Below are 20976 nucleotides of genomic sequence, written 5' to 3'. Positions count from 1 at the left end.
AGGGATTCCCGCCCAAAATGGGTTAATGTGGCCCTCATATTACCTCAGGTTACAATTCCAAACAAGACCCTCTTTAATTAACTTCAGTCTAAATGAGTAGTATTAAAATGTTAGTGTTTTTTTATGTCCAATGTATTAAAAGTTAATGTAACTATAATTTGAAAAGGCATTTGAAATTAAAAATGTTACTTTTCAGCATTACAATTCAAAAATTGAATATATTCAGGATTTCAATTCAAATAGCCGATCTACAAGCTTGAGCTTGTAGATCGGCTATTTTTTGCTAACTATGTATATAGGGTTTAAGTGGTTAAATAAGAGCAGGCGAAATTGGAACTGTACACTTAAGCCCTACTTTAAAAAAATATATACATTTAAAAAAAAAAAATCCAAGTTATTTGTCAATGCACTGTGAGCTTGTAGATCTGCTATTTTCAAATAATATAATTATCATAGAAGTGCTGTTTGGCTATCTGGGCATGACTGTAATTATTACACAGCTTTGTTGAATGGCCCATTATGATATTGATCAATCACTGCATTTTGTGGCCCATAGATAGCCTGCTGTTCGCAAGACTGCCTCTTTGCTGTAAAAGATAACTTTTTAATAATTGTTTTTAATCAATATTTTGTGTCAAATTATTGATGTTGTTCTTGAGTAGCCATGCTAGAAGCAGGATAAAAAGGTACAGTCATTACTGGAAAACAAACCTTTTCAGGGCAAATCCCCCAAAATCTACTAGCGCGGAAAGAGATTCATACTCCTATTTTACCGCTGTTTCGGCGCTGTAGTGCCGAAATGATATAAGAACAGCAGATTCACTCGCTGACTCGTTTAATCTCCATCATTGGATGGTCTTGGGTCTAAAGTGCTGCATTTTGTGTCTTCTTCCAGGCCAACACGTTACCTCAGAGGGCCCGGGGCTCCTCCGTGCCGGTCACTCTGCTGCAGGACAAGATGGAGGAACTGAATCTTTACAAAGACGGCAGCAGAGAACCCGACTGAAACGTCCCCGTCTCACTCCGTCCCAACATGGACGACAGTACATATCGCAGCACCTCAAAACACTTGGGAAAAAGGTTGACAGACAGTGTGCACTGTGTGACAGGCCATTGCTACTAGGATGCTAAAGTGACAAGACGATAACGCATAATGGGACTTCAGGAACATTGATTCGGTTATGGTTGTACAATTCTCTTTGGTTTTGACCAGATCTTGTTTTCAGCTTTCAAAATTACTAGTTTTTCTACTTTATGAAGAAACGTTTGTTTTGTTGTTCTCTGGTGCTAAATGTGTTTCTGATGCCATCAAAGCGAAGGCCATCATGACAGCGCACAGACAAGCAGAAAAGGTTTGTGTGACACTCCCATTTCAAGTGGAGGTTTAAGAGGAACAGAGGATTGACTGACAAAAGCAGATGTCTCCAGGAATATTCAAATGCTTTTTATTGTATAAAGACACAGAGACAGCGTGTGATATCTTTTCTTATCAGGTTCTCATGTTTTCAGTTAGAAAAAAAAAAGGATATGATGGGAAGAACAGGATACATGTGCAGGATTCATTGAACACCAATCAAAAAATAAAATTAAAATTAAAATAAATGTTTGAACAAACAAACAAAAAAAAGCATAAAAAAAAGAAGTTTTGCACACAACTACGAAAGTGGATTAGGCAAAATATCCTGCTCAATCAAGGGACTGTATGGACAATTAAATACTACATCAACATCTATTAAAAAAAATATTCTTTCATGTCGACGTCTATTTGGGAGTGAATAAGAAGAAAGTAAAGCAATGTTGGTAACTAAAAATAAAAAAGGAGGCTACGGTAAAGTGTCTATGAAAAAAAAAGCATGCATCTTTTTTTTTTGTTCTTGGTTAAGCCATCAAACAAGCAAACCCATTCAGTCATAGCCTAATCTTATCTTGCTCCATTGCTTCTTTTTTTTTTTTGCTTTTTTTTAAACCTGTACCCATAATGCATCTCAGGAATATACCGTACTATGTTCTTCTATCTGTATATAAGATGTGGAAGTCTGTTGGTTTAAGACAGACGACCACATTCAAAATGCAAACAGCTGAAATAACATTCATTACACATCTACTGTACTATACTCTACCAACTCACAGCCATGGCTTTAGAGTAAGACATCAGTTGAGAAAAATAAAAATAAACAACAAGAGAGCAATCAACAGTCGATGTGTACTAGGGCTGCACGATCAGTCGCAAAAAGAAATTAAAACTAAATCCTAACGTTTGCCAAAGCAATCCCCCCCCCCCCCCCCCCCCCAAGCGGATTAGATTATATTTTTTTGAAAGCGTCGCTAATGTATTCAAACCTAAGCTAATTAAATGTGAATAAGGCGTATATGCCCCCCCCCTCGAGTTATTCGTTTATTTTTAATAGACCACAATTCCTACCGCAACCCACAAAACATGATCATCGCAAGTACATGTTTCACGTGTACTTTCCGACCAGTATCGTGCAGCCCTAATGTGTACAATTTACTGTAATGTGTACATTAAACTGAGTGGAAGGGAATGAGGGGCTACAAAGATCTTTTAACCAGTTGAACCCTAGCGTCCCCTTATTCTGGGTTGTGTCACAAATAGGCAAATATTCCGCGAAAATAGCCAATCTACAAAGCTTATAGATCGTCCACTTTCGTTTTTTTATATTTTTTTAAGAGAAGGGGGATCAAGGGAAATACGCAGCGTTTAAGTGGTTAAAAAGGGTAGGCGTGACTGTACAGATTAAAATCCTGTTCTTTTGAGGGTTAAATTCAGGATACAACGCTGGGCGGAGAGGCTCCTAGGAGGAGGAGGAGGAAGCAGGGTTTTTTTTACTGGGAGCCTGAAGATGAGCCCTGGCTGCCCTGTCCGGAGTAGCCCTGTCCGTACTGGCTGTAATACTGGTTCCACTGACTCTGGTTCTGGTAGTATTGCTGCCACTGCTGAGCATACTAGAAGGGGGGGGGGGGGGGGAGACAATGAAGCAATTAACCAATTTAGGCCTGACCTCAAAAATAAAAAATAAATAAATCTTCTAAATCCTCCAATTTTCTTCACGATTTTTCAAAAATAGCAGACCTACAAGCTCGTAGCGTGCCACTCGGTGGCGCGCTATGAGCTTGTAGATCTGCTATTTTTCAATAGCTAAAGTATATAACATAATGCACCAAAAGGGGTTTCCCCGCACAGAATGGGTTAAACCCATTTAGACCCGAGGACGATTCTACAAAATGTCCTCTGAATCCTGACAGTTTTCTCGATAAAACCTCGTGTTTCTATACGTCAGTGGTTCTCAAAACATTTTCATGTCAAGGACCCCCAAATATATATGTAATTGGCCGCCGACCCCCCCATCTGAAAATACAAGCTCATAGTGTGGCACCGATCTGCTATTTTTCCCCCATAGCTAAAGTATAACATAATGCTTAAAACACCAAAAGGGGTTCTCGTTCAGAATGGGTGAAAGCTGCAAAATCGTCCAGTTTCATGTCCTATGAAAACTTCTATCAACACAGATAGAAGTTTGCTTAGGCTCTGTACATTTGGGACAGAAACACAACAAGATACCTCTGTGAAGATTACCCGGGAACAGGAAAATAAGGTACTGCTATAATTGCAGGGCTACAGTTGTGCAGAGACCACTGTTACATGTGCACGTTTGACACAATACTGCTCTCACTTCCCAAACACTTAATATGAACCAGACAGTTACTGGGGCGGCGGTGGCTATGGGTTAGAGTGGACGGAAGGCAGCCGCAAGGTTGCCAGTTCGAACCCTGTGGGCTCCCCCAGAGTTAGTGTCGAGGTGTCCTTGAGCAAGACACTGAACCCCCGAATTGCTCCTGATGTGCTGGTTGGTGCCTTGCATGGTTTCCGCCGCCATCGGTGTATGAATGTGTGCGTGAATGTAATGCACATGTCTCTGTAAAGCGCCTTGGATAAAAAGCGCTATATGAATGCACCATTTAACATATTATATTAACATAATCTACCATGCAGGTTGGATAATAGTTTTTTTTTGTTTTATCCATTTAAATAAGTTCTAGATTGCACCATTAACAGATTCTGTACATAGGACATCTGAGAACGTCATAAGGACCCCGAAATATTAGTACTATTGACGTGTGAGGACGTCCTAGCGACGTCCCAGCGACGTGGGACGAGATAATAATATTCCGAATTTTTCCTTTTTATTTTTTTGGCATTTCGCTTTTCGCTTGCCGTATGCTAACGCTCAGTGCAACTATTAGCTTGTCATTGACTCCCATGTTAGCGCGGCGGAAAGAATGACTCGTATCTCCTAATCCAAGGCGCTCTCCGCGGTGATGAATGGATCGATATGCTGGCGCTTCATTTCTGCTCCTCATCCGTCTCTCCCGCAAAATATGAACGTTTTTTGGAGCGTAAAAAAAAGATGATCCCTTTGTAAAGTCAACTTTTTTAGGCAAGTGTTTCCTGTTTCATGGCTATCAAAGTAAAAGCGATTAGACAACTCTGGCACTCTATAGCCTTTATTTTGAAGGCACTTCCTGTACTAAATGTGTTAAGTAATGGATTCTATTTCTCCCCCGTTGATTCATTTTCCCCAATCCTTTTCAATGACTTGGGACGCCTCTCGCGTTGTCAACAGCAGGTAGGTGAAGTAGCTAAACAAAGTACAAAATAGCCTATCGACAAGCTCAACCACACAACGCAAGGCAAAGTGGGCGTTGTGAGCTTGTAGATTGGCTATTTTCGCTATTTGACGTACAAATACGTTTTAAGTGGCGAAGCTTAAATGACGTATCGGGTGGAAAATGAAAGTCGTTTCAGTTGAGAGCAGTGTTGTTTTCGTCGACTAAAACAAAGACGAAAAATGTTCGTCGACTACCTGTTTTCACTTACAAAAACAAATGGAAACTAAATTAAAACTAAGCTACGATGACTAAAACTAAGACTAAATATACTGACAATTTCGTCGACAAATAAAAACTAGACTCAAATGTTAGGAAGGGACTAGTGGACAAGAGATCCAGTATAAGTCATTTTACACTTGGTTGTATGCTGAAAATAGCTGATCTACAAGCTCACAACGCGTCGCAACGCTTGTAGATCGGCTATTTTCAGCAAGTGTAAAAAACACTCATTACGACAGCATCAAGACCCGCCAAAATACATTTTAGTCGACTAAATCAACTGTAGATTTAGTCGACTAAAATCTTATGACATTTAGTCGACTAAAACTAGACTAACACCAAGACATTCCAGGTGACTAAAATGTGACTAAAACGAAATGAAGTTTCAGTCCAAAGACTATGACTAAACTAAAATTGAATACATTTTGCTGCCAAAAACAACACTGGTTGAGAGTACATGGTTCGGGGAGGACCTTGACCTGAAAAATGTGGACCACTGCATTTTACAAGACAACCTAACAAACAAACATAACATTACCTGCTGGTATTGTTGGTTGTAGCTCTGCTGGGTCTGTGTTGGCGTCTGCGCGGGCGCAGCCGGCTGCTGGCTGTAGGTCTGCGCGGGGGCGGCGGGTGTCTGGCTGTAGCCCGTCTGACTGTAGCCCGGATACTGGCTGTAGTTGCCGTAGTAGCCTTGGCTGTAGCTGCCCTGGTTGTAGCCCTGGTTGTATCCTGGCTGGCTGTAAGTCTGGAAGAAGAACACACGGGAAGGTGTTAGCATTATAGCAGTTATACTTTAGCTATTGAAAAATAGCAAATCTACAAGCTCATAGCACGCCACCGAGTGGCGCGCTACGAGCTTGTAGGTCTGCAATTTTTGAACAATCGAAGAACGACTGACATAGAAACATAGCTTTTTGAGAAAACTGTCAGGATGTAGAAGACATTTTTTTAATCTGATCTCAGGTCAGGTGTTTTAGTTGGGGTTTTTTTTGCACAGTGCTGGAATTTGATAAGAGCATAGACCTTCTGTCTGCCATGAAAATGCAGCTATTTGGGAATGAAACGGTCATTATTGGATCGCAGGACTCGTGAACCAATTCCAGTTCTTACGATAAGACTCTTAACGCTTTATTGGAGAGGTTACTGCAATTTAGATACATACATTTGAAGACCTAGTGAAATGGGAGAAAGAAAATACGGGCATTTTATTTTGACGTTTCACTCTGAAAAGGAAAGCCGTGTGTTTTTTAACCAATCCAGAGGTTTAAATATGTTGCATTTTGCGTCCCAAAACGGAGTATATAGGTGATTGGACGCATGAGGCCAGTCCACAGCTGTGTTTGGAGGACGAATCACAACGCAGCGATGAGATTCATTTGTATGCATGTGAACCTCTACAAGTCATCATTGTTTTGGCATCCATAGATATGGTCCAAGTGTGGAAAATCTAGGTCTTTAACAGTGACTTTCAGGATGGTAGTAATGTGTACAAGACTGCCATCTAGTGTTGCCTTTGACCCAACACTTAATTTAGTTCAGTATATGCCCGTCTTAACCCATTTTGGGCGGGAGCCCCTTTTGGTGTTTTAAGCGTTACGTTATGCTTTAGCTGTTGAAAAATAGCAGATCTACAAGCTCATAGCGCGCCACCGAGTGGCGCGCTATGAGCTTGTAGGTCTACTATTTTTGGGAAAAAAAACTTGAAAATGCGGCACAAATCTTTGAATATAAATATATACACACTCTTTCAGAAGACTTCTTTTTATTTCCACGTCAGGCCTAAATGGGCCTACATTTTTTTTACAAAAACAAATAGAACCCGATTGCTGCATTTGAACACCCACAATCAATCCAATTCCAGTTCTGCAAGTGAACTCTAAAAGCATTTACAAGTTGACAGATTGCAACGATCTATACATCCCCACACGACGAGGAGGGCAGAACAGGTGCACCGTGGTGTGTGCGTGCTAAGGCTGTCTCAGAACATTCGGGGTTCGAATGTTCGCTCGTTAAGGTTGGCACTCGAATCTTAATTAATGGGCTTGAACCATTCGTTTTTTTTTATATATATTAAATACTGTATTATTATCATTATTATTGTACTCGAAAATATGTGATATCATGCATAATAAGAGTACTATGTTCATGTTGTGTTTACAATAATTTGAAAGTCCTGCTTGACAGCAGAAGAGAGTGACACACACACTCAATGCGCTTCTGAGAGTAGCCTACACAGGTGGAACAAATTAATGAACAAGAGACAGCCAACGAGCAAAGCTACACTCTCGGCAGCTGCCTCAGAGTCATTGCTGCTTAAGTTGGAGTCCTAAAAACAGGGCTAGGGCACAGCCTTAGTGCGTGCGTGTGTATTGTAGTACCTGCTGACTGTATCCTCCCTTGCTGTAGGAGGCAGGGCGACTGTAGCTGCTTGCAGCGGCTGGCTGGTTGCGGCTGTATCCTCCTCCTCCACCTCCTCCTCCTCCTCCTCCTCCTCCTCCTCCGCCTCGTCCATTTGAACCCCCGTCGCGGTAGCTGCTGCTGCTGCTACTGCTCCCCCCGCGGTCACCACCGCCGCTACCGCCGCCGCCGCCGCCACTGCTGCCGCCGCTCCAACGGTTCTGGTTATAGTTGCGATTGTATCCTGAGCCTGTGGAGAGCGATTGTGATCAGTTTTTATATCAATAACCCATTTTGACCCGAGATCAGATTCTGAAAATGTCCTTCTACATCCTGACAGGTTTCTGAAAAAGCCGTGTTTCTATGTCAGTCGTTCTGCTATTTATATATATTATATAATAGCTAAAGCATAACATAATGCTAACACCAAAATGGGATAATATCACCTTTTCGATGTTGCAAAACTAAAGAAATATCGAATAAGAAATTGGAACGGTCATATCGTGGGTATAAGATTACTGATTGTTGTAGCCAACTAGAACACTTTCACAATTCACTCTTAATTGAGCCATTTCCTGGCTGTGCAGACTGTTCATTAGGGGTTCATAACGGTGGAAAATGTTGAAATAGTTGCAGCCCTACTATGAGCTGTGAATGGTCTGCTTTTGATGGGACTTCTACACTATATAGACAAAGAATATTAGAAATGATCACGTCTCAAACAGTGTCGTTTTCGTCGACTAAAACTAAGACGAAAAATGTTCGTCGACTACCTTTTCCACTGAAGAAAACTAAATGTAAACTAAATTAAAACTATGCTATGGTGACTAAAACTAAGACTAAATATACTGACAATTTCGTCAACAAATAAAAACTAGACTAAAATTTTAGGAAGGGACTAGTGGACAACAGATCCAGTATAAGTCATTTTACACTTGGTTGCATGCTGAAAATAGCAGATCTACAAGCTCACAACGCGTCGCACTGCGTCATTTGACGCAACAAGCAAAAATACATTTTAGTCGACTTAATCACCTGTAGATTTAGTCGACTAAAACTAGACTAACACTAATACATTCCAGGTGACTAAAATGTGACTAAGACTACGACTAAAACTAAAATAGAAATTTGTTGCCAAAAACAACACTGGTCTCAAACCTCCTCTGTAGCTGTCGCCTCCTCCGTTTCCGCCTCGGCTCTGGTAGCCGCCACCACCACCACCGCCACCGCCGCCGCCGCGGGCTCCTTCGCGGCTGTCGTAGCGCTGGAAGCCTCCGCTGCCTCGACTGCTGTCGCTGCCGCGTCCGCGGAAGCCGCCAGCCGACCTGTTGTCGTAGGAGCGTTTGTCGGGCGGCGGGCCGGCCTTGCGGCCGTCCTCGTTGTAGAGCTTCACCAGCTTTTCGGCCTCTTCGCGCTCGACCTCCGCGAAGGTCACCTCGTCCAGGAAGTCGCCAGAGTTGGGGAGGGTGAAGTTGGCTTGGGTAACGAGGACGAGGAGGACAAGAGCCCCACGGGGAACAGGAGAGGAAGACAGCCCATCCAAGAAGAAAGGGATGGGGGGGGAGTGAGAGAGATGGGGGAGGGGGAGGGTAGCAAAGACCAGAGGAGGTCACACCACCGGAAGACAAAATTGAACACAATTAATACCAGGTAGAGGCAACGGATAACACAATAGAGAAAAGAAAAGTAAAAAAAAAAAAAAAAAAAAGTAGATGAAAGCAGGTGGCAATGTGTTTGGCAGGGGGGTATGGAACAAACGTTACCTCCATAAGAAAACGTGGAGGGAACATTTGTTCAAAGCAAACACAGTAGAGAAGACTTTCAGAACAGGTGTAAAGGACAAAACAACTAGGAGACTGGAGGAGGAGGAGGAGAGCACTGCAAACCAAGGGCCCCTTGATGAGGTTTCAATACAACCTCTGAAAACATACTACCAAAATGTGTACTAGAACAACAAACAAAAAGAGGTTAAGAAGTTTTAGAACATCACATACTGGGTTTGGCCAGTCATGGAATGTTAATTCTGAATGCATGGCCAACCCCAAAGTTATACAGACCAAGTCTCAGTTTGCAGTGCATTGTGGGGAGAAGTTGTATGGTGGGTAGAAGAGGGAGGGAAGGAGGAGGAGGGCGCTAAGGTGGATAATTTCAGGTAGACCGTTTTAAATAGAAATAATCTGAAAGCCAAATGAGACTATGATAGGGAGACTGGGGGAAAAGGGGGGAAGGCAGGGTAGGTAGGTACATATTCCAAAGATTGATTTTAAGAGACATAAAAAAAACAAAGAAAAAAATAAATATACTTTTTTTTTTTTGGTTGTGTTTTTTTAGCACATCGTTCCTACCTTTCATTTCTAAAACAGCATGATCGGGCACATCCTTCCCCTGCTGACCCTGTTGCTTTAATGTTCGCTCTTTAAAATCCTCGTCCGTGGGACAAATTACAATAGCCTTGCGTTGAAAACCTTCAAAAGGACGCATTTTTCGTCTCTGGGCAGATCCATATACATTTGTCTAGCAATGGTGACAAGAAAGAAGTAGAAGACTTGTTTGTTATGGTTTTACTTGTCTCGTAATGGCTTTTTCCGCCGTGTGGAAGAAGGCTGGAACCCTGCAATAATGAAGTGAGAGAGGTTTGGCTTTGGTTTGTCATGTCTATGGGTTTTGTATTTACTTCAGTTTTATACTAATGGCCTCTCATCACTCCACAGGCTTACCTTGTAAACAAGCTGCCCTTCCGTCGTCCGTTTTGGCAACCCCAAGCCCTCCCCAACGTCTAAGCTAGGCTGTCATTCAGTCAATCTTTCTTTTCCGTCATTGAACTTAAAAAACTTGTTTAATTGTGTAATTGGCACATAAAACATAAATAAATAAATAAAAATAAGATAAAGCATATCGAAACCAAATGAGTTTTTTATAATATATATATTTTTAACATCATAATTACGTTTTCACTCAACCTAAACATCCCGTGTTCAAATACGAGGTCAAAGTTTCAGCACCGTTCTGATATTTAGCTCAATGACTAACACTGCACTGTCCTCTGGCTAGCAATAAACATTACTACTTCAAATAAGCGCCATAGTCTTGATAATAACTACGTTATCCAGAGTCAGACCTGATCCTATCCTATCGTATTCCTCGAGACGTTAAGCTGCTGACCGGTGCCCCACACGTACCTGGACTCACCTGATCTTCATAGCGCATCTTGAACCTCATAAGGACAGACAGACAGACAAATAAGACCTACCTGCTGATACTCACGTTGTCCTTGGACACGCCCAGGGAGAGACCCACCTACCTTTTGATGGCATTTTCTTTTGCCGAGCACAAAAAGTTCTGAAAAGCTGAAAATGGGTTAGTCTTTTCACTTACCTTCAGGGTCACATTTTTTTTAAACACAGAACAGTTCCAAGTATATATATATCAATGTCAATGATAAGTTTTAAACAAAAAGGCTATTTGACTGTCTCTCTTAAAATTACCATAGCAACAGAAGGTGTTTTTCTTACTCACCAGGTAGAGCTTACTTGTTTCTCAACATCTTTACATAGTCATGGTTTACTTGTACATTGTTGAAAGTTCACAAGACAAAACAATACTGGATCATGACAAGATAGGAAAAGTACAAAATATATACAAAATATATACTGAGGGGATGACAACGTGGAGTATTCTGTCACTTAAATGAGAGCCATCTTTGTTTTCTTTTACAATACATAACAAGCAAAGTGAAGTCAAGACTTAGCAATACAAAAACTCATACAATCCCTGAAAGATAAATAAAATAGACCATTAGAAAGAGTTGGTTTGAGCATTGAGCATTAGGGCACTAGGGCAACACATGGTTGGTTGTTTGTTTTTTATCAGAGCAGAGCGCTGTTAAAGGGGCAGTTACCTGGTCCAGGATGTAGTTACGGCGCTTTCGGGCGGCGATCTCGATGAGCCTGTTGAGACACTGGGTGGCCTGCTGGATCAGAATGTCCCAGCGGCCCGCGTAGTTCCGCTGGCGACGGAGGCCCATCACCTGTAGAGGGCGGTGTCGAGCACAAGCTTGGAGTCACTTTACGTTCAGTCTTAAAGGTATATTCAGTGATTTCACTTAATTCAAATATTTTAGATTTTTTTGTTTTGTTGTGATAATCCTCCCTACTATAGAGCGTGCTGGCCATATAAGGAGTTCCTCCCTGTCCCCAGTTAACCCCTGGGGGTCAAAAAACCTTAGGTTTCGTTTTTGACTCTCTATCCTGATTGGACGAAAGGCTGGGTCCCATAGCCAAAAACGAAACCTAAGGTTTTTTGAGTGAAATCACTGAATATACCTTTAACCCCCCATTCTGACCTGAGATCAGATTCTAAACATGTCTTCTGCTTCCTGACAGTTTTCTGAAAAAGCTATGTCAGTGGTTTTTTCGATTTTTCTAAAATAGCAGACCTACAAGCTCGTAGCGCGCCACTCGGTGGCGCGCTATGAGCTTGTAGATCTGCTATTTTTCAATAGCTAAAGCATAACATAATGCTAACACCAAAAGGGGTTCCAGAATGGGTTAGTCGATAATTCTACCACTATAAAAACACAATCAGCGCCGGGATTTCTTTCAAAATAGAAGTTCGGGGGTGCCGGGAAGATATGGCCGCTTTTACTCTGTAAAGAATATATGGCCGTCTGCATTAAGGTTCCAAGTAAGCTTTACGTGACACCAAGTGTGCCGTTAAGCTTTTAAACTAGTACATTGTAAATGTGCATTGAATTGATAATTCAATGCACTGTTCGCCGCTTCACCTGCCAATGTAGGAATGAATTAACCATTGTATAGCGCTTTGAGCACTTGGAAAAGCGCTATAAAAATGCCATTCATTATAATGAGCAACAGCATGGCCTATTTCTAGTCTACAATGTTTTTATAATAGTTTCTGTTGGACTGTACAGGTTAAATGGATAATTTCCAGATAGCATTAGCTCATTGTTTAGCAGTCTCCTACAAAGGAGGGTTGCATGTGACAACAATGCTAGTCAATCAGTTCTATGCAATGGAAAAGCACCATTTAGTGCATATGAAAATGGCGTCGAGTATTACCTTCATCTTGTCCATGATGGCGTTGGTGCCCAAGATGTTGTATTTCTTGTCAGGGAAGGTCTCAGCCTGTTTCATGGCCCAAGTCGTCTTCCCACAAGCAGGCAGGCCCACCATCATCAAAATCTGAAAACAAATGACCAATCACATATTCAGTTAAATGTTGCCAGATCTACATTGTACGAGTAAAGCAAATGAGGCCGGGACCACATCGATTCGACAAATCGTCCCATTCTATTAATGGGAAAAAAGGATATAATATCATTGATCTAATCTTTAAAGAAAATAATCAAAAGTTGCAGCCCCACGTCCAGCGTTGTTTTCGTCAACTAAAACCCAAGACACAAAATGTCCGTCAACTACCTTTTTTCCACGGACGAAAACTAAATGGAAACTAAGCTATGATGACTAAAACGAAGACTAAATATACTGACAATATCGTCAACAAATAAAAGCTTAAGACTAAAATGTTAGGAAGGGACTAGTGGAAAGGTTCCAGTATAAGTTATTTTACAATTAGTCGCATGCTGAAAATAGCCGATCTACAAGCCCACAACGCGTCGCAGACTTGTAGATCAAGGCCCGCCAAAATACATTTTTGTTCGACTAAATCAACCGTAGATTTAGTCAAACTAAAACTAGACCAACACTAAAACATTCCAGGCGACTAAAATGTGACTTAAAACACATTTTGGGCGGGAACCCCTTTTGGTGTTTTAAACATTATGTTAGAATTTAGCTATTGAAAAATAGATCTACAAGTTCATAGCGAGGTCAGGCCTAAATGGGTTCAAACTAAATTAAAACTCAACTTCAAAGGGGTTTCCGTCATTGTAGCCTCGGAAACCCAGACGTTTTTATTTCCAGGGAGGAAAAAAAAAGTCTGGGTCTGAGTCCACTTCAATTCGGCATAGATAAAAGTAGCGCAAACATTGCTCACTCTCTGCTGATTTCTGATCGTCTGCACCTTTGTAAAATTGACATACACACGCACACTCCTCCTCTCTCTCTGTCGCTCTAAGTAATTAGTCTCATGTCGCGCAGCTGCTCACAGTTTCTCCGGAGCTGCCTATGCCATAAAAAGCATAGGTGAGTTCCAGGCTACCGTCGTTGTGGTCGAGGTCACAATGACCTCGGTCGGTCGGTCGGTCCTATTTAAATACCTCGCAGTCAGCCTTGGTGCCGGGTCCCTCCGTGCCGCGGGTCTTGTTCTCCAGGCTGACGTCGTGGATGAAGGTGTAACCCTCCGCCGTCGGGAAGTAGGGCGTCGGCTTCTGGCCGAAGTTGAACTCGACGGCGCAGTTTTTCACCAGGACGTGCGGGAAGAGGGCGCGGCCCGCCAGCGCCTCCTTGGTGCACTGGAACGCCGGGCCCAGCTCCACGCCGTTCTTGGTGTACGACATGTGCACCTCGTCGTCTTTGTCAAAGTCCTATTCATAGTAATGATAATGGAGAAAAAAGAAAGGTACATTGGATGTTAACCCATTTTGACCTGAGATCAGATTATAAAAATGTCTGTTTGAAAATGAGTTTTCTGAAAAAGCTATGTTTCTATGTCAGTCGTTCTTCGATTTTTCAAAAATAGCAGACCTACAAGCTCGTAGCGCGCCACTCGGTGGCGCGCTATGAGCTTGTAGATCTGCTATTTTTCTAGCTTTATAGCTAAAGCATAACATAATGCTAACACCAAAAGGGGTTCCCACACAAAATGGGTTAATGCTGGACATAAACATTATTCAATAATTATATATATATATCGTAGTGCTAGATATAGACTGTCATTCAGTAAAGCAGCAATGCCCTTCAATGTTTCTGGACTCTTAACCGCTGCAATTATTTTGCCACTCAAGTATTGTTTTGCATTTTACTCAAAAGTGTAGGGAAAACAACGCAACATATTGGAGACATCTGATGGGAGACAATTGATCCATAAACTTCCTGGTAACAAATCACCGAGCTCCACTCATATGTCTACAACCGCTAACTTTGTTTGAAAATGTGGTCATTTCAACTTGACATTGTCTCAGGCATTTCTGCAATTGCACACAATGCAAAAAAAAAAGAAGGAAAACCTGAAAATCCAATAAAATAAATTGCACTACAAAATACAGTATATACAAAATACAATAAACTATAACAACTACTACTTACAATGTAACAACCAATGACATCATTTTCACCAAACTTCTCTCCGTAATCGAAAAACTTGCAGTCAGACGACTTCTTTCCTGTCCCTCCGTAACCAAAGGAGAAGGGCTCCTCACCTGAAACACAGCACAAGTTTTCTTATTTTCCAAAAATGAGTTAATAGCACAGGCAGACTCTTCACATACTAGAGCATGTCTGAAATAGGTGTCAGAGCTGAAGTAGACATGTAACTATGAAATGCATGCTTAAACATGTAGCTAGGCGTAATGTTAAGAGACCACAGAAGTGAACCTTTCAAGCCCTGTTTTCTCAACTGTTTTCTGCAAGACATCACTCTATAAGCCATATCTCCAAAACTGGAGGGTCAAACTGAACAACCAATATGTCAATTTGAAGCTATGATTCCCTGCTTTCATATGAAATGAAAATAATTGTACATATGTATTACTGTCTGTGACTAATACTCTCTTCTCACCGAGCTGGATGCTGCAGTTGTTCAGGGACCATCCGATTCGAACAACGTGGGGGTCAGCCTCACTGCTGGGCAGATGTTTGACCGGGATCTCCTCATTGATCTTAGGAAGGAAAACAGGGAAAGGTTTTTTAGCCATTTAAAAATAGCAGATCTACAAGCTCATAGCGCGCCACCGAGGGCGCACGAGCTTGTAGGTCTGCTATTATTTTTTGTAATCGAAGAGCGACTGACATAGAAGACATTTTTTAGAATCTGATCTCAGGTCAGAATGGAAAACTGTCAGGATGTAGAAGACAATCTGATCTCAGGTCAGAATGGTTTAAAATCTGGCCCACCACCAACACAACTGACCTTCAGCTCACAACTGACCTTCAGCTTACAACTGACCTTCAGCTCATAACACACGCGGCCACTGCCGACACCGTGGGTGGCCCGGGCTCCGGCCCACAGGTAGGCAAAGCCCTCGATGGTCAGGGGATAGCCGGTGTAGCGGTCCCTGGACACCTTGAAGTGCAGGTCACAGTTGTCTGCAAAGATAACCATAGCATTAGCATTATGGTATGCTTTAGCTATTGAAAAATAGCAGATCTACAAGCTCATAGCGTGCCACCGAGTGGCGCGCTACGAGCTTGTAGGTCTGCCATTTTTGAAAAATCGAAGAAGGACTGACATGGAAACATGGCTTTTTCGGAAAACGGTCGGGATGTAGAAGAATTTTTTTAGAATCTGATCTCAGGTCAGAATGGGTTAACTTTAGGGATCAAATGGTTGTGCTTACAGGTATCGATCGTCACCAGAGTGTTATCGATGATCTCTTCCTCGTCTTCGGCGGGAGGCTGTGGCGTACGGGACCTGGAAAAAAACACTAAATTAATTAGACTGAACACAACTTTGCGTCATTTTATCAAACCACACCATCAGTGTTGTTTTCGTCGACTAAGAGCAAGACGAAAAATGTTCGTCGACTACCTTTTTTCACTGACGAAAACTGTCATGGAAACTAATTGAAAACTAAGCCATGATGACTAAAACTAAGACTATAATATGTTGACAATTTCGTCAGATAAAAAACTCGAGCTAAATGTTAGGAAGGGACTAGTGGACAAGAGTAATCCAGTATACGTCATTTTACACTTGGTTGCATGCTGAAAATAGCAGGTCTACAAGCTCAACTTGTGAGCTTGTAGATCGGCTATTGTAGATCAGCAAGTGTAAAATCAGCCATTATGACGGCATCAAGGCCCGCCAAAACACATTTTAGTCGACTAAATCACCTGCAGATTTAGTCGACTAAAACCATATGACATTTCGTCGACTAAAACTAGACCGACACTAAAACATTCCAGGTGACTAAAATGTGACAAAAAAACTAAGTGAAAACCATTCAACAGACTTATATGACTAAAACTTGCTGCCAAAAAAACAACAACAACACTGCACACCACACACACAGAGCAAACGGGGGTGTGAAAGCTATACCTCTTCTCCTCGCGGTGCTCATAGAACCCATAGCCCCGGTTGGCCTCGTCGTAGGGCCTCTTACGGCTCTGGGGTTTATCGGCTTCCGTCTTGACTTCGCCGTCGGTCGGCAGGACGGCTGCCTCTTGTTGCTCCGACTCACCGGCCGCTGGAGGCTTCTGCTCTGCCTGGGCAGTGGATCCCTCCTCCTCCTCCTCCTTCTCCTTTTTGATCTCTGTTTGAAACGACAGCAATTTAAAAATATTAATTACAATATAGAGAACTCAGTGGACCGGTCGACAAGTGTTAACCATAAGACCTTTGGTGTCGGCACTAAATGTCAACTTCCCGATGTGTCATTTACACGTCTAGCAGCCACAGATAACGTCCATATCCAGAGTAAATTAACCCATTTTGACCTGAGATCAGATTCTAAAAAATGTCTTCAACGTCCTGACAGTTTTCTGAAAGAGCTATGTTTCTGTGTCAGTCGTTCTTCGATTTTTTTAAAATAGCAGACCTACAAGCTCGTAGCGCGACACTCGGTGGAGCGCTATGAGCTTGTAGATCTGCTATTTTTCAATAGCTAAAGCATAGATTAGTTAGATTAAGTGCAAGATTGGGATAATGACATGAAGACCACTCAACATACGAGCGGGTAATTCATTGGGTCATGTAAATATTAAGAGTGCAAAGAAACCAATCAAATGCTACTAAGTAACTAGGATACTATGCAAACTTCAAACCTAGCATGTGTCTAAATAACATGCCATCTTAATAAACATACTTAGCATTTGTGGTCACAGTCAGCGCTTGTGATGTTCAGACGATCGGTGAAAGTTCCAACACACGATTACCGGTACTCATTTTTATTCTGGGTCGATCAAAACAGGCAAGTAGCCTTGGGAACCTGGGCCTATACGCATCTCCTGCTTCCTTAGGGGTGAAGTACAACCTGCTTGGACATGACCGCTAGTATGTCACAGAACATTTAGGAACTTGATGCGACCACCATTATGTGCCATTTGTATGGTCTGTGTCACTTTTTGACACGACTATTGACTCGGCCTATTGACAAGCTCAGTCTCACTGGGGTGGGAAAAATCACATCGTCGCTGACCACAAGACCACTTTGTGATCAAGACGAGACTTAATCCGAGTCGTCATTGATGATCTGACGAGCTCAGTCATTAGGTTCAGATGCCGTTTCCACAGGACAGCGCTCTATCGAGGATTCGAGGCTATGTGGCCAAAACAGATGCTCTCTAGACATTGGGGTGTGAGGAGCAGCACGGAGGGCAAGCTGGGTGTCTCATGAAAAAGAATCGTACTATTCATGCGATGTTGTTATGATACGAGCACTCTGTGAAGGCCTCATGTGCCACAAGGCACGGCGTGGAAAGGTGACAGTAACAGTATGAGACATTGTTTTATCGTAGTAATAAGAGGAGCGTGTGGAGGCAAGAAAAATGGTTGATTAAGATTCATACACCGATAAACCAGCAATGTACTGTCAGGACCGTGTGGGATGTAGACAGCTGGTCGTTTTCTATTCTAGACGGTAGTAGTTTTACACCTGGTCTAGTTTGCGTTTACACATTTTTGTCTTCAATGTTTGCGTTTACACGCTTTTGTCTTCAAGGTTTGCGTTTACACAGACACTCAAAACTGGACATGGGAGCCCCTCAAAAGAACGTTCAACGTTACCTTGTTTAATCTCAGGCTTGCCCTCCAGTTCTTCCCCGGGTTTGGACTTGTCGACATGCATTACGTCATCCCCACTGTCGTCGTCGCCGGGCGTTGTGACGTCCCTGCTGTCGTCACCAGGTGTCGTAACGTCCCTGCTGTCGTCACCGGGCGTGGTGACGTCCCTGCTGTCGTCACCGGGCGTGGTGACGTCCCTGCTGTCGTCACCGGGCGTGGTGACGTCCCTGCTGTCGTCACCGACGGGGATGACAGCGTCCATGCTGTCGTCACCGGGCAACAGGTCGTCCCGGCTGTCCTCCTCGTCGGGCTTCATGTCGTCCCGGCTGGCGTCGGCGTCCGCCGTGAAGTCAACGGGCACGCTGCCGCGGTGCGTCTGCGGAGGAGGGGGCTCGCTCTCGTCCTCCGCCTGCTCGGCCTCAAAGTCTCCGCCCGAGTCCTTGTCCTCGTCCTCCTCCTGGTCTAGGATCACGTGTCTCTCGATGTCCTCGTCGGCTTCATCTGCAGTCGAAAAGTCGACGTTTAACACTTAAGATTTTTAATACCTTTTTTTGAGGGACGCAAGCCACTCCTATGCCCAGCTTTGCGTGTGAGGTCTTAAAAGGTGAGGATAAAGATTGACAGGAAAGTGAGGACGCCAAAAGTGATTGACCCGGAATGTCAATGGCGGGAACCCCTTTTGGTGTTAGCATCATGTTATGCTTTAGCTATTGAAAAACAGCAGATCTACAAGCTCAGCTTGTAGGCCTACTATTTTTGAAAAATCGAAGAACGACTGACATAGAAACATAGCTTTTTCAGAAAACTTTTAGAATCTGATCTCAGGTCAAAATGGGTTAAGGGACCACACCCAAAGGGACTTCTTGGTCTATTATTGTATGCGTGTGTTGTTTGAGGGGCAGCTATAATGTAGTTTTTTGTCCTGCCATTGACAATGAATGAAGAATTGACGTCATGTGTCTGAGCAAATACGTATTTTTGTCCTACACAAAGATCAAATTCCCATTGACAACGAATGGGAATTTGTATGACGAGCAAATTGGTTATTGCAGTCCTACACATTCAATTCACATTAACAATAAAGCAATAGATGACTTCACGCGTGTGATTTTCTTTTCATTCGTGCAAATCTTTCACATTGAAGATGCAAATGTTCAATGTGTGGATATTTTTCTCAAGTTAAAAAAATATATATATAGGGCAGAGCCAAGAAAGTGCATGAGAAATACCTTTGCACAAAAAAAACGATATGGAGCAATCAGTGAAAAAAGACTAGAGGAATTAACAGCAGGGTACGCCAACAGCAGATATTATGTATGCTAATATGCAATACATTAGACCTATTGCACCATAGTTAGAGGGTTGGTGTGGCATAAGACTTTTTGGGTAAGTATAGTCTACATTTTGCAAATGTAGCCTACAATGTTCCATTGTTGCACACAAATCACTTTCAGGGATGTGGGGTAAAAACAATGAGCATCATTTTCGTACGAGTTAAAAAGAGTAGGGGGAAAAACCACTTGCCTCCGAGATCCTCACTCGGGACGTCCCGGGAGAGCTCTTCGTCATCATCGTCGATCTCCTGTATGACTGGCGGAGCGTCTCGAGACGCCTCATCATCCTCCTCCTCCTCCTCTTCTTCTTCCTCCTCCTCCTCCTCTTCGTCGTCGTCTCCTCCTCCTCCTGCGGAGAAGCGATCGTCGTCCTCCTGGTCCTCCGGAGGTCCGGACGCGGCCTCGGACTCCAGGGCGACTTTCAGCCGCTCCACCAGGTCCGCCTTCAGGCCTTTGATCTCCAGGCCTCGGCGCTGGAGCTCCTCTTTGAGCTCGTTCACTTTGAGTTTCTTCACGTCTACACTCATGGTGTCTGGATGTCCGTTTTACCCTTCAAAAAAACACACACACAAAATGAAACGCGCGTTGAAAACACAACACTTACAAGTTACAACCCCGCCGATGGTGTCATTCGGTTTGTTGATTCCGCTTAGCTTACGCGGGCTAGCTTAAAACAAGGCTAACAACACCGGGTATGCGGTAGTAGGTAGAACAGATTACTGCACCGTTAGCACATATCTGATCCACCCTGGGACCGTGCACAAAAACACATTCAACCTTAATAACAGTGTACGCGGCCGAAAACGCAGCAAAATGCAACCATCGGAATCGATTCAAATCAAACCTGGGGTTTGGCTGCACGCAATGTTCCGTCGACGAGTTAGCTAATCCGCTAATGATGCTAACGACACCGAATATGCAGAGCGCGCGGATTCTTCTGTTATGCGTCCCGCGTTGCGTTCATTTGAATCGTGCAAAGCGATGCTAGTGTTGAGCCTTATCTATGTTTGATGGCCAGTGTGCACGCCGCCGGGCTAAACGAAGCGGAATCGTGCTAAATAAAAAATAATAAGAGAATACAAGGCCTCGTACCTCCTCACACACGAGTTGCGCGGGTCTACTGAGGTCACGAGTGAATCGTATCAAGGATTGTATCGGCAGCCCCCTGGTGGCAGGAGTGTGTTCCTGTCCACTGATTCCGCTTTGTTTCTCTTTACAAAGAGGGCCATTATACCGCCATCTGCTGTCGATAATGGGTTGTTGTTTTGTCTTCTCGATGTTCTTGTATAATAATGGCATTTTCTGATATCCCTGAGCCTGACAACGTTTAATTTTGTCTAAACCTCGTTCTCTCAAAGAATAAAGCGACATGTTCTATTGTTAGTGGAATGAGTTAATCTCTTGAACTCCCATATCTCTCTCGGGTGGTCCAGGGCTCGACTAATGCCTTTGCATAATAAGGCATTTATAGAGC

The 20976-nt window shown here is 43.0% G+C and overlaps 2 protein-coding genes across 3 annotated transcripts in view; one reads left to right on the top strand and one right to left on the bottom strand.

The window, feature by feature from the left end:
• rasgrp4 (RAS guanyl releasing protein 4) overlaps window positions 1-1359 on the top strand; it is a 59756-nt gene extending 58397 nt beyond the window's left edge. Inside the window, exon 17 of the mRNA XM_083772763.1 lies at window positions 896-1359. Within this exon, the coding sequence (XP_083628889.1) occupies window positions 896-1006 (111 nt within the window). The 3' untranslated portion in view covers window positions 1007-1359. The remainder of the gene's footprint in view (window positions 1-895) is intronic.
• Window positions 1360-2315: 956 nt separating this feature from the next.
• hnrnpul1 (heterogeneous nuclear ribonucleoprotein U-like 1) lies at window positions 2316-20634 on the bottom strand. 2 transcript variants are annotated; one of them, XM_083773536.1, is made up of 16 exons: window positions 20595-20634; window positions 19693-20052; window positions 18167-18669; window positions 16486-16685; window positions 15785-15858; window positions 15394-15533; window positions 15007-15106; window positions 14535-14647; window positions 13547-13813; window positions 12387-12509; window positions 11207-11335; window positions 9654-9822; window positions 8467-8784; window positions 7290-7558; window positions 5447-5656; window positions 2316-2964 (listed from the first exon to the last, which is right to left on the bottom strand). In XM_083773536.1, the coding sequence occupies exons 2-16, from the start codon at window positions 20027-20029 to the stop codon at window positions 2845-2847; spliced, it is 3072 nt and encodes a 1023-aa protein (XP_083629662.1). In that variant the 5' UTR covers window positions 20030-20052; window positions 20595-20634; the 3' UTR covers window positions 2316-2844. The 2 variants fall into 2 exon arrangements, with proteins under 2 accessions (XP_083629662.1, XP_083629661.1); XM_083773535.1 differs by having other exon boundaries at window positions 2317-2964; window positions 16486-16699; window positions 18172-18669.
• Between the last annotated feature and the right edge of the window lie 342 nt (window positions 20635-20976).

This window comes from Protomyctophum parallelum, assembly GCF_964188405.1.
Source record: "Protomyctophum parallelum genome assembly, chromosome: 9".
NCBI classification, from domain to species: domain Eukaryota; kingdom Metazoa; phylum Chordata; class Actinopteri; order Myctophiformes; family Myctophidae; genus Protomyctophum; species Protomyctophum parallelum.
Note: the sequence above shows the minus strand (reverse complement) of the source record. Positions and strands in the feature narration are given on the sequence as shown.

Excerpts from the sequence above, each read along its gene's own strand:
- hnrnpul1 (XM_083773535.1), bottom strand. The coding sequence starts at position 20,029 with ATGAGTGTAGACGTGAAGAAACTCAAAGTGAACGAGCTCAAAGAGGAG. Across the intron at positions 16,700-18,171 it reads CAAGCCTGAGATTAAACAAG|AGATCAAAAAGGAGAAGGAG; the intron begins GTAACGTTGAAC and ends CGTTTCAAACAG. Across the intron at positions 7,559-8,466 it reads AGGCGACAGCTACAGAGGAG|GCTCAGGATACAATCGCAAC; the intron begins GTTTGAGACCAG and ends CGCTCTCCACAG.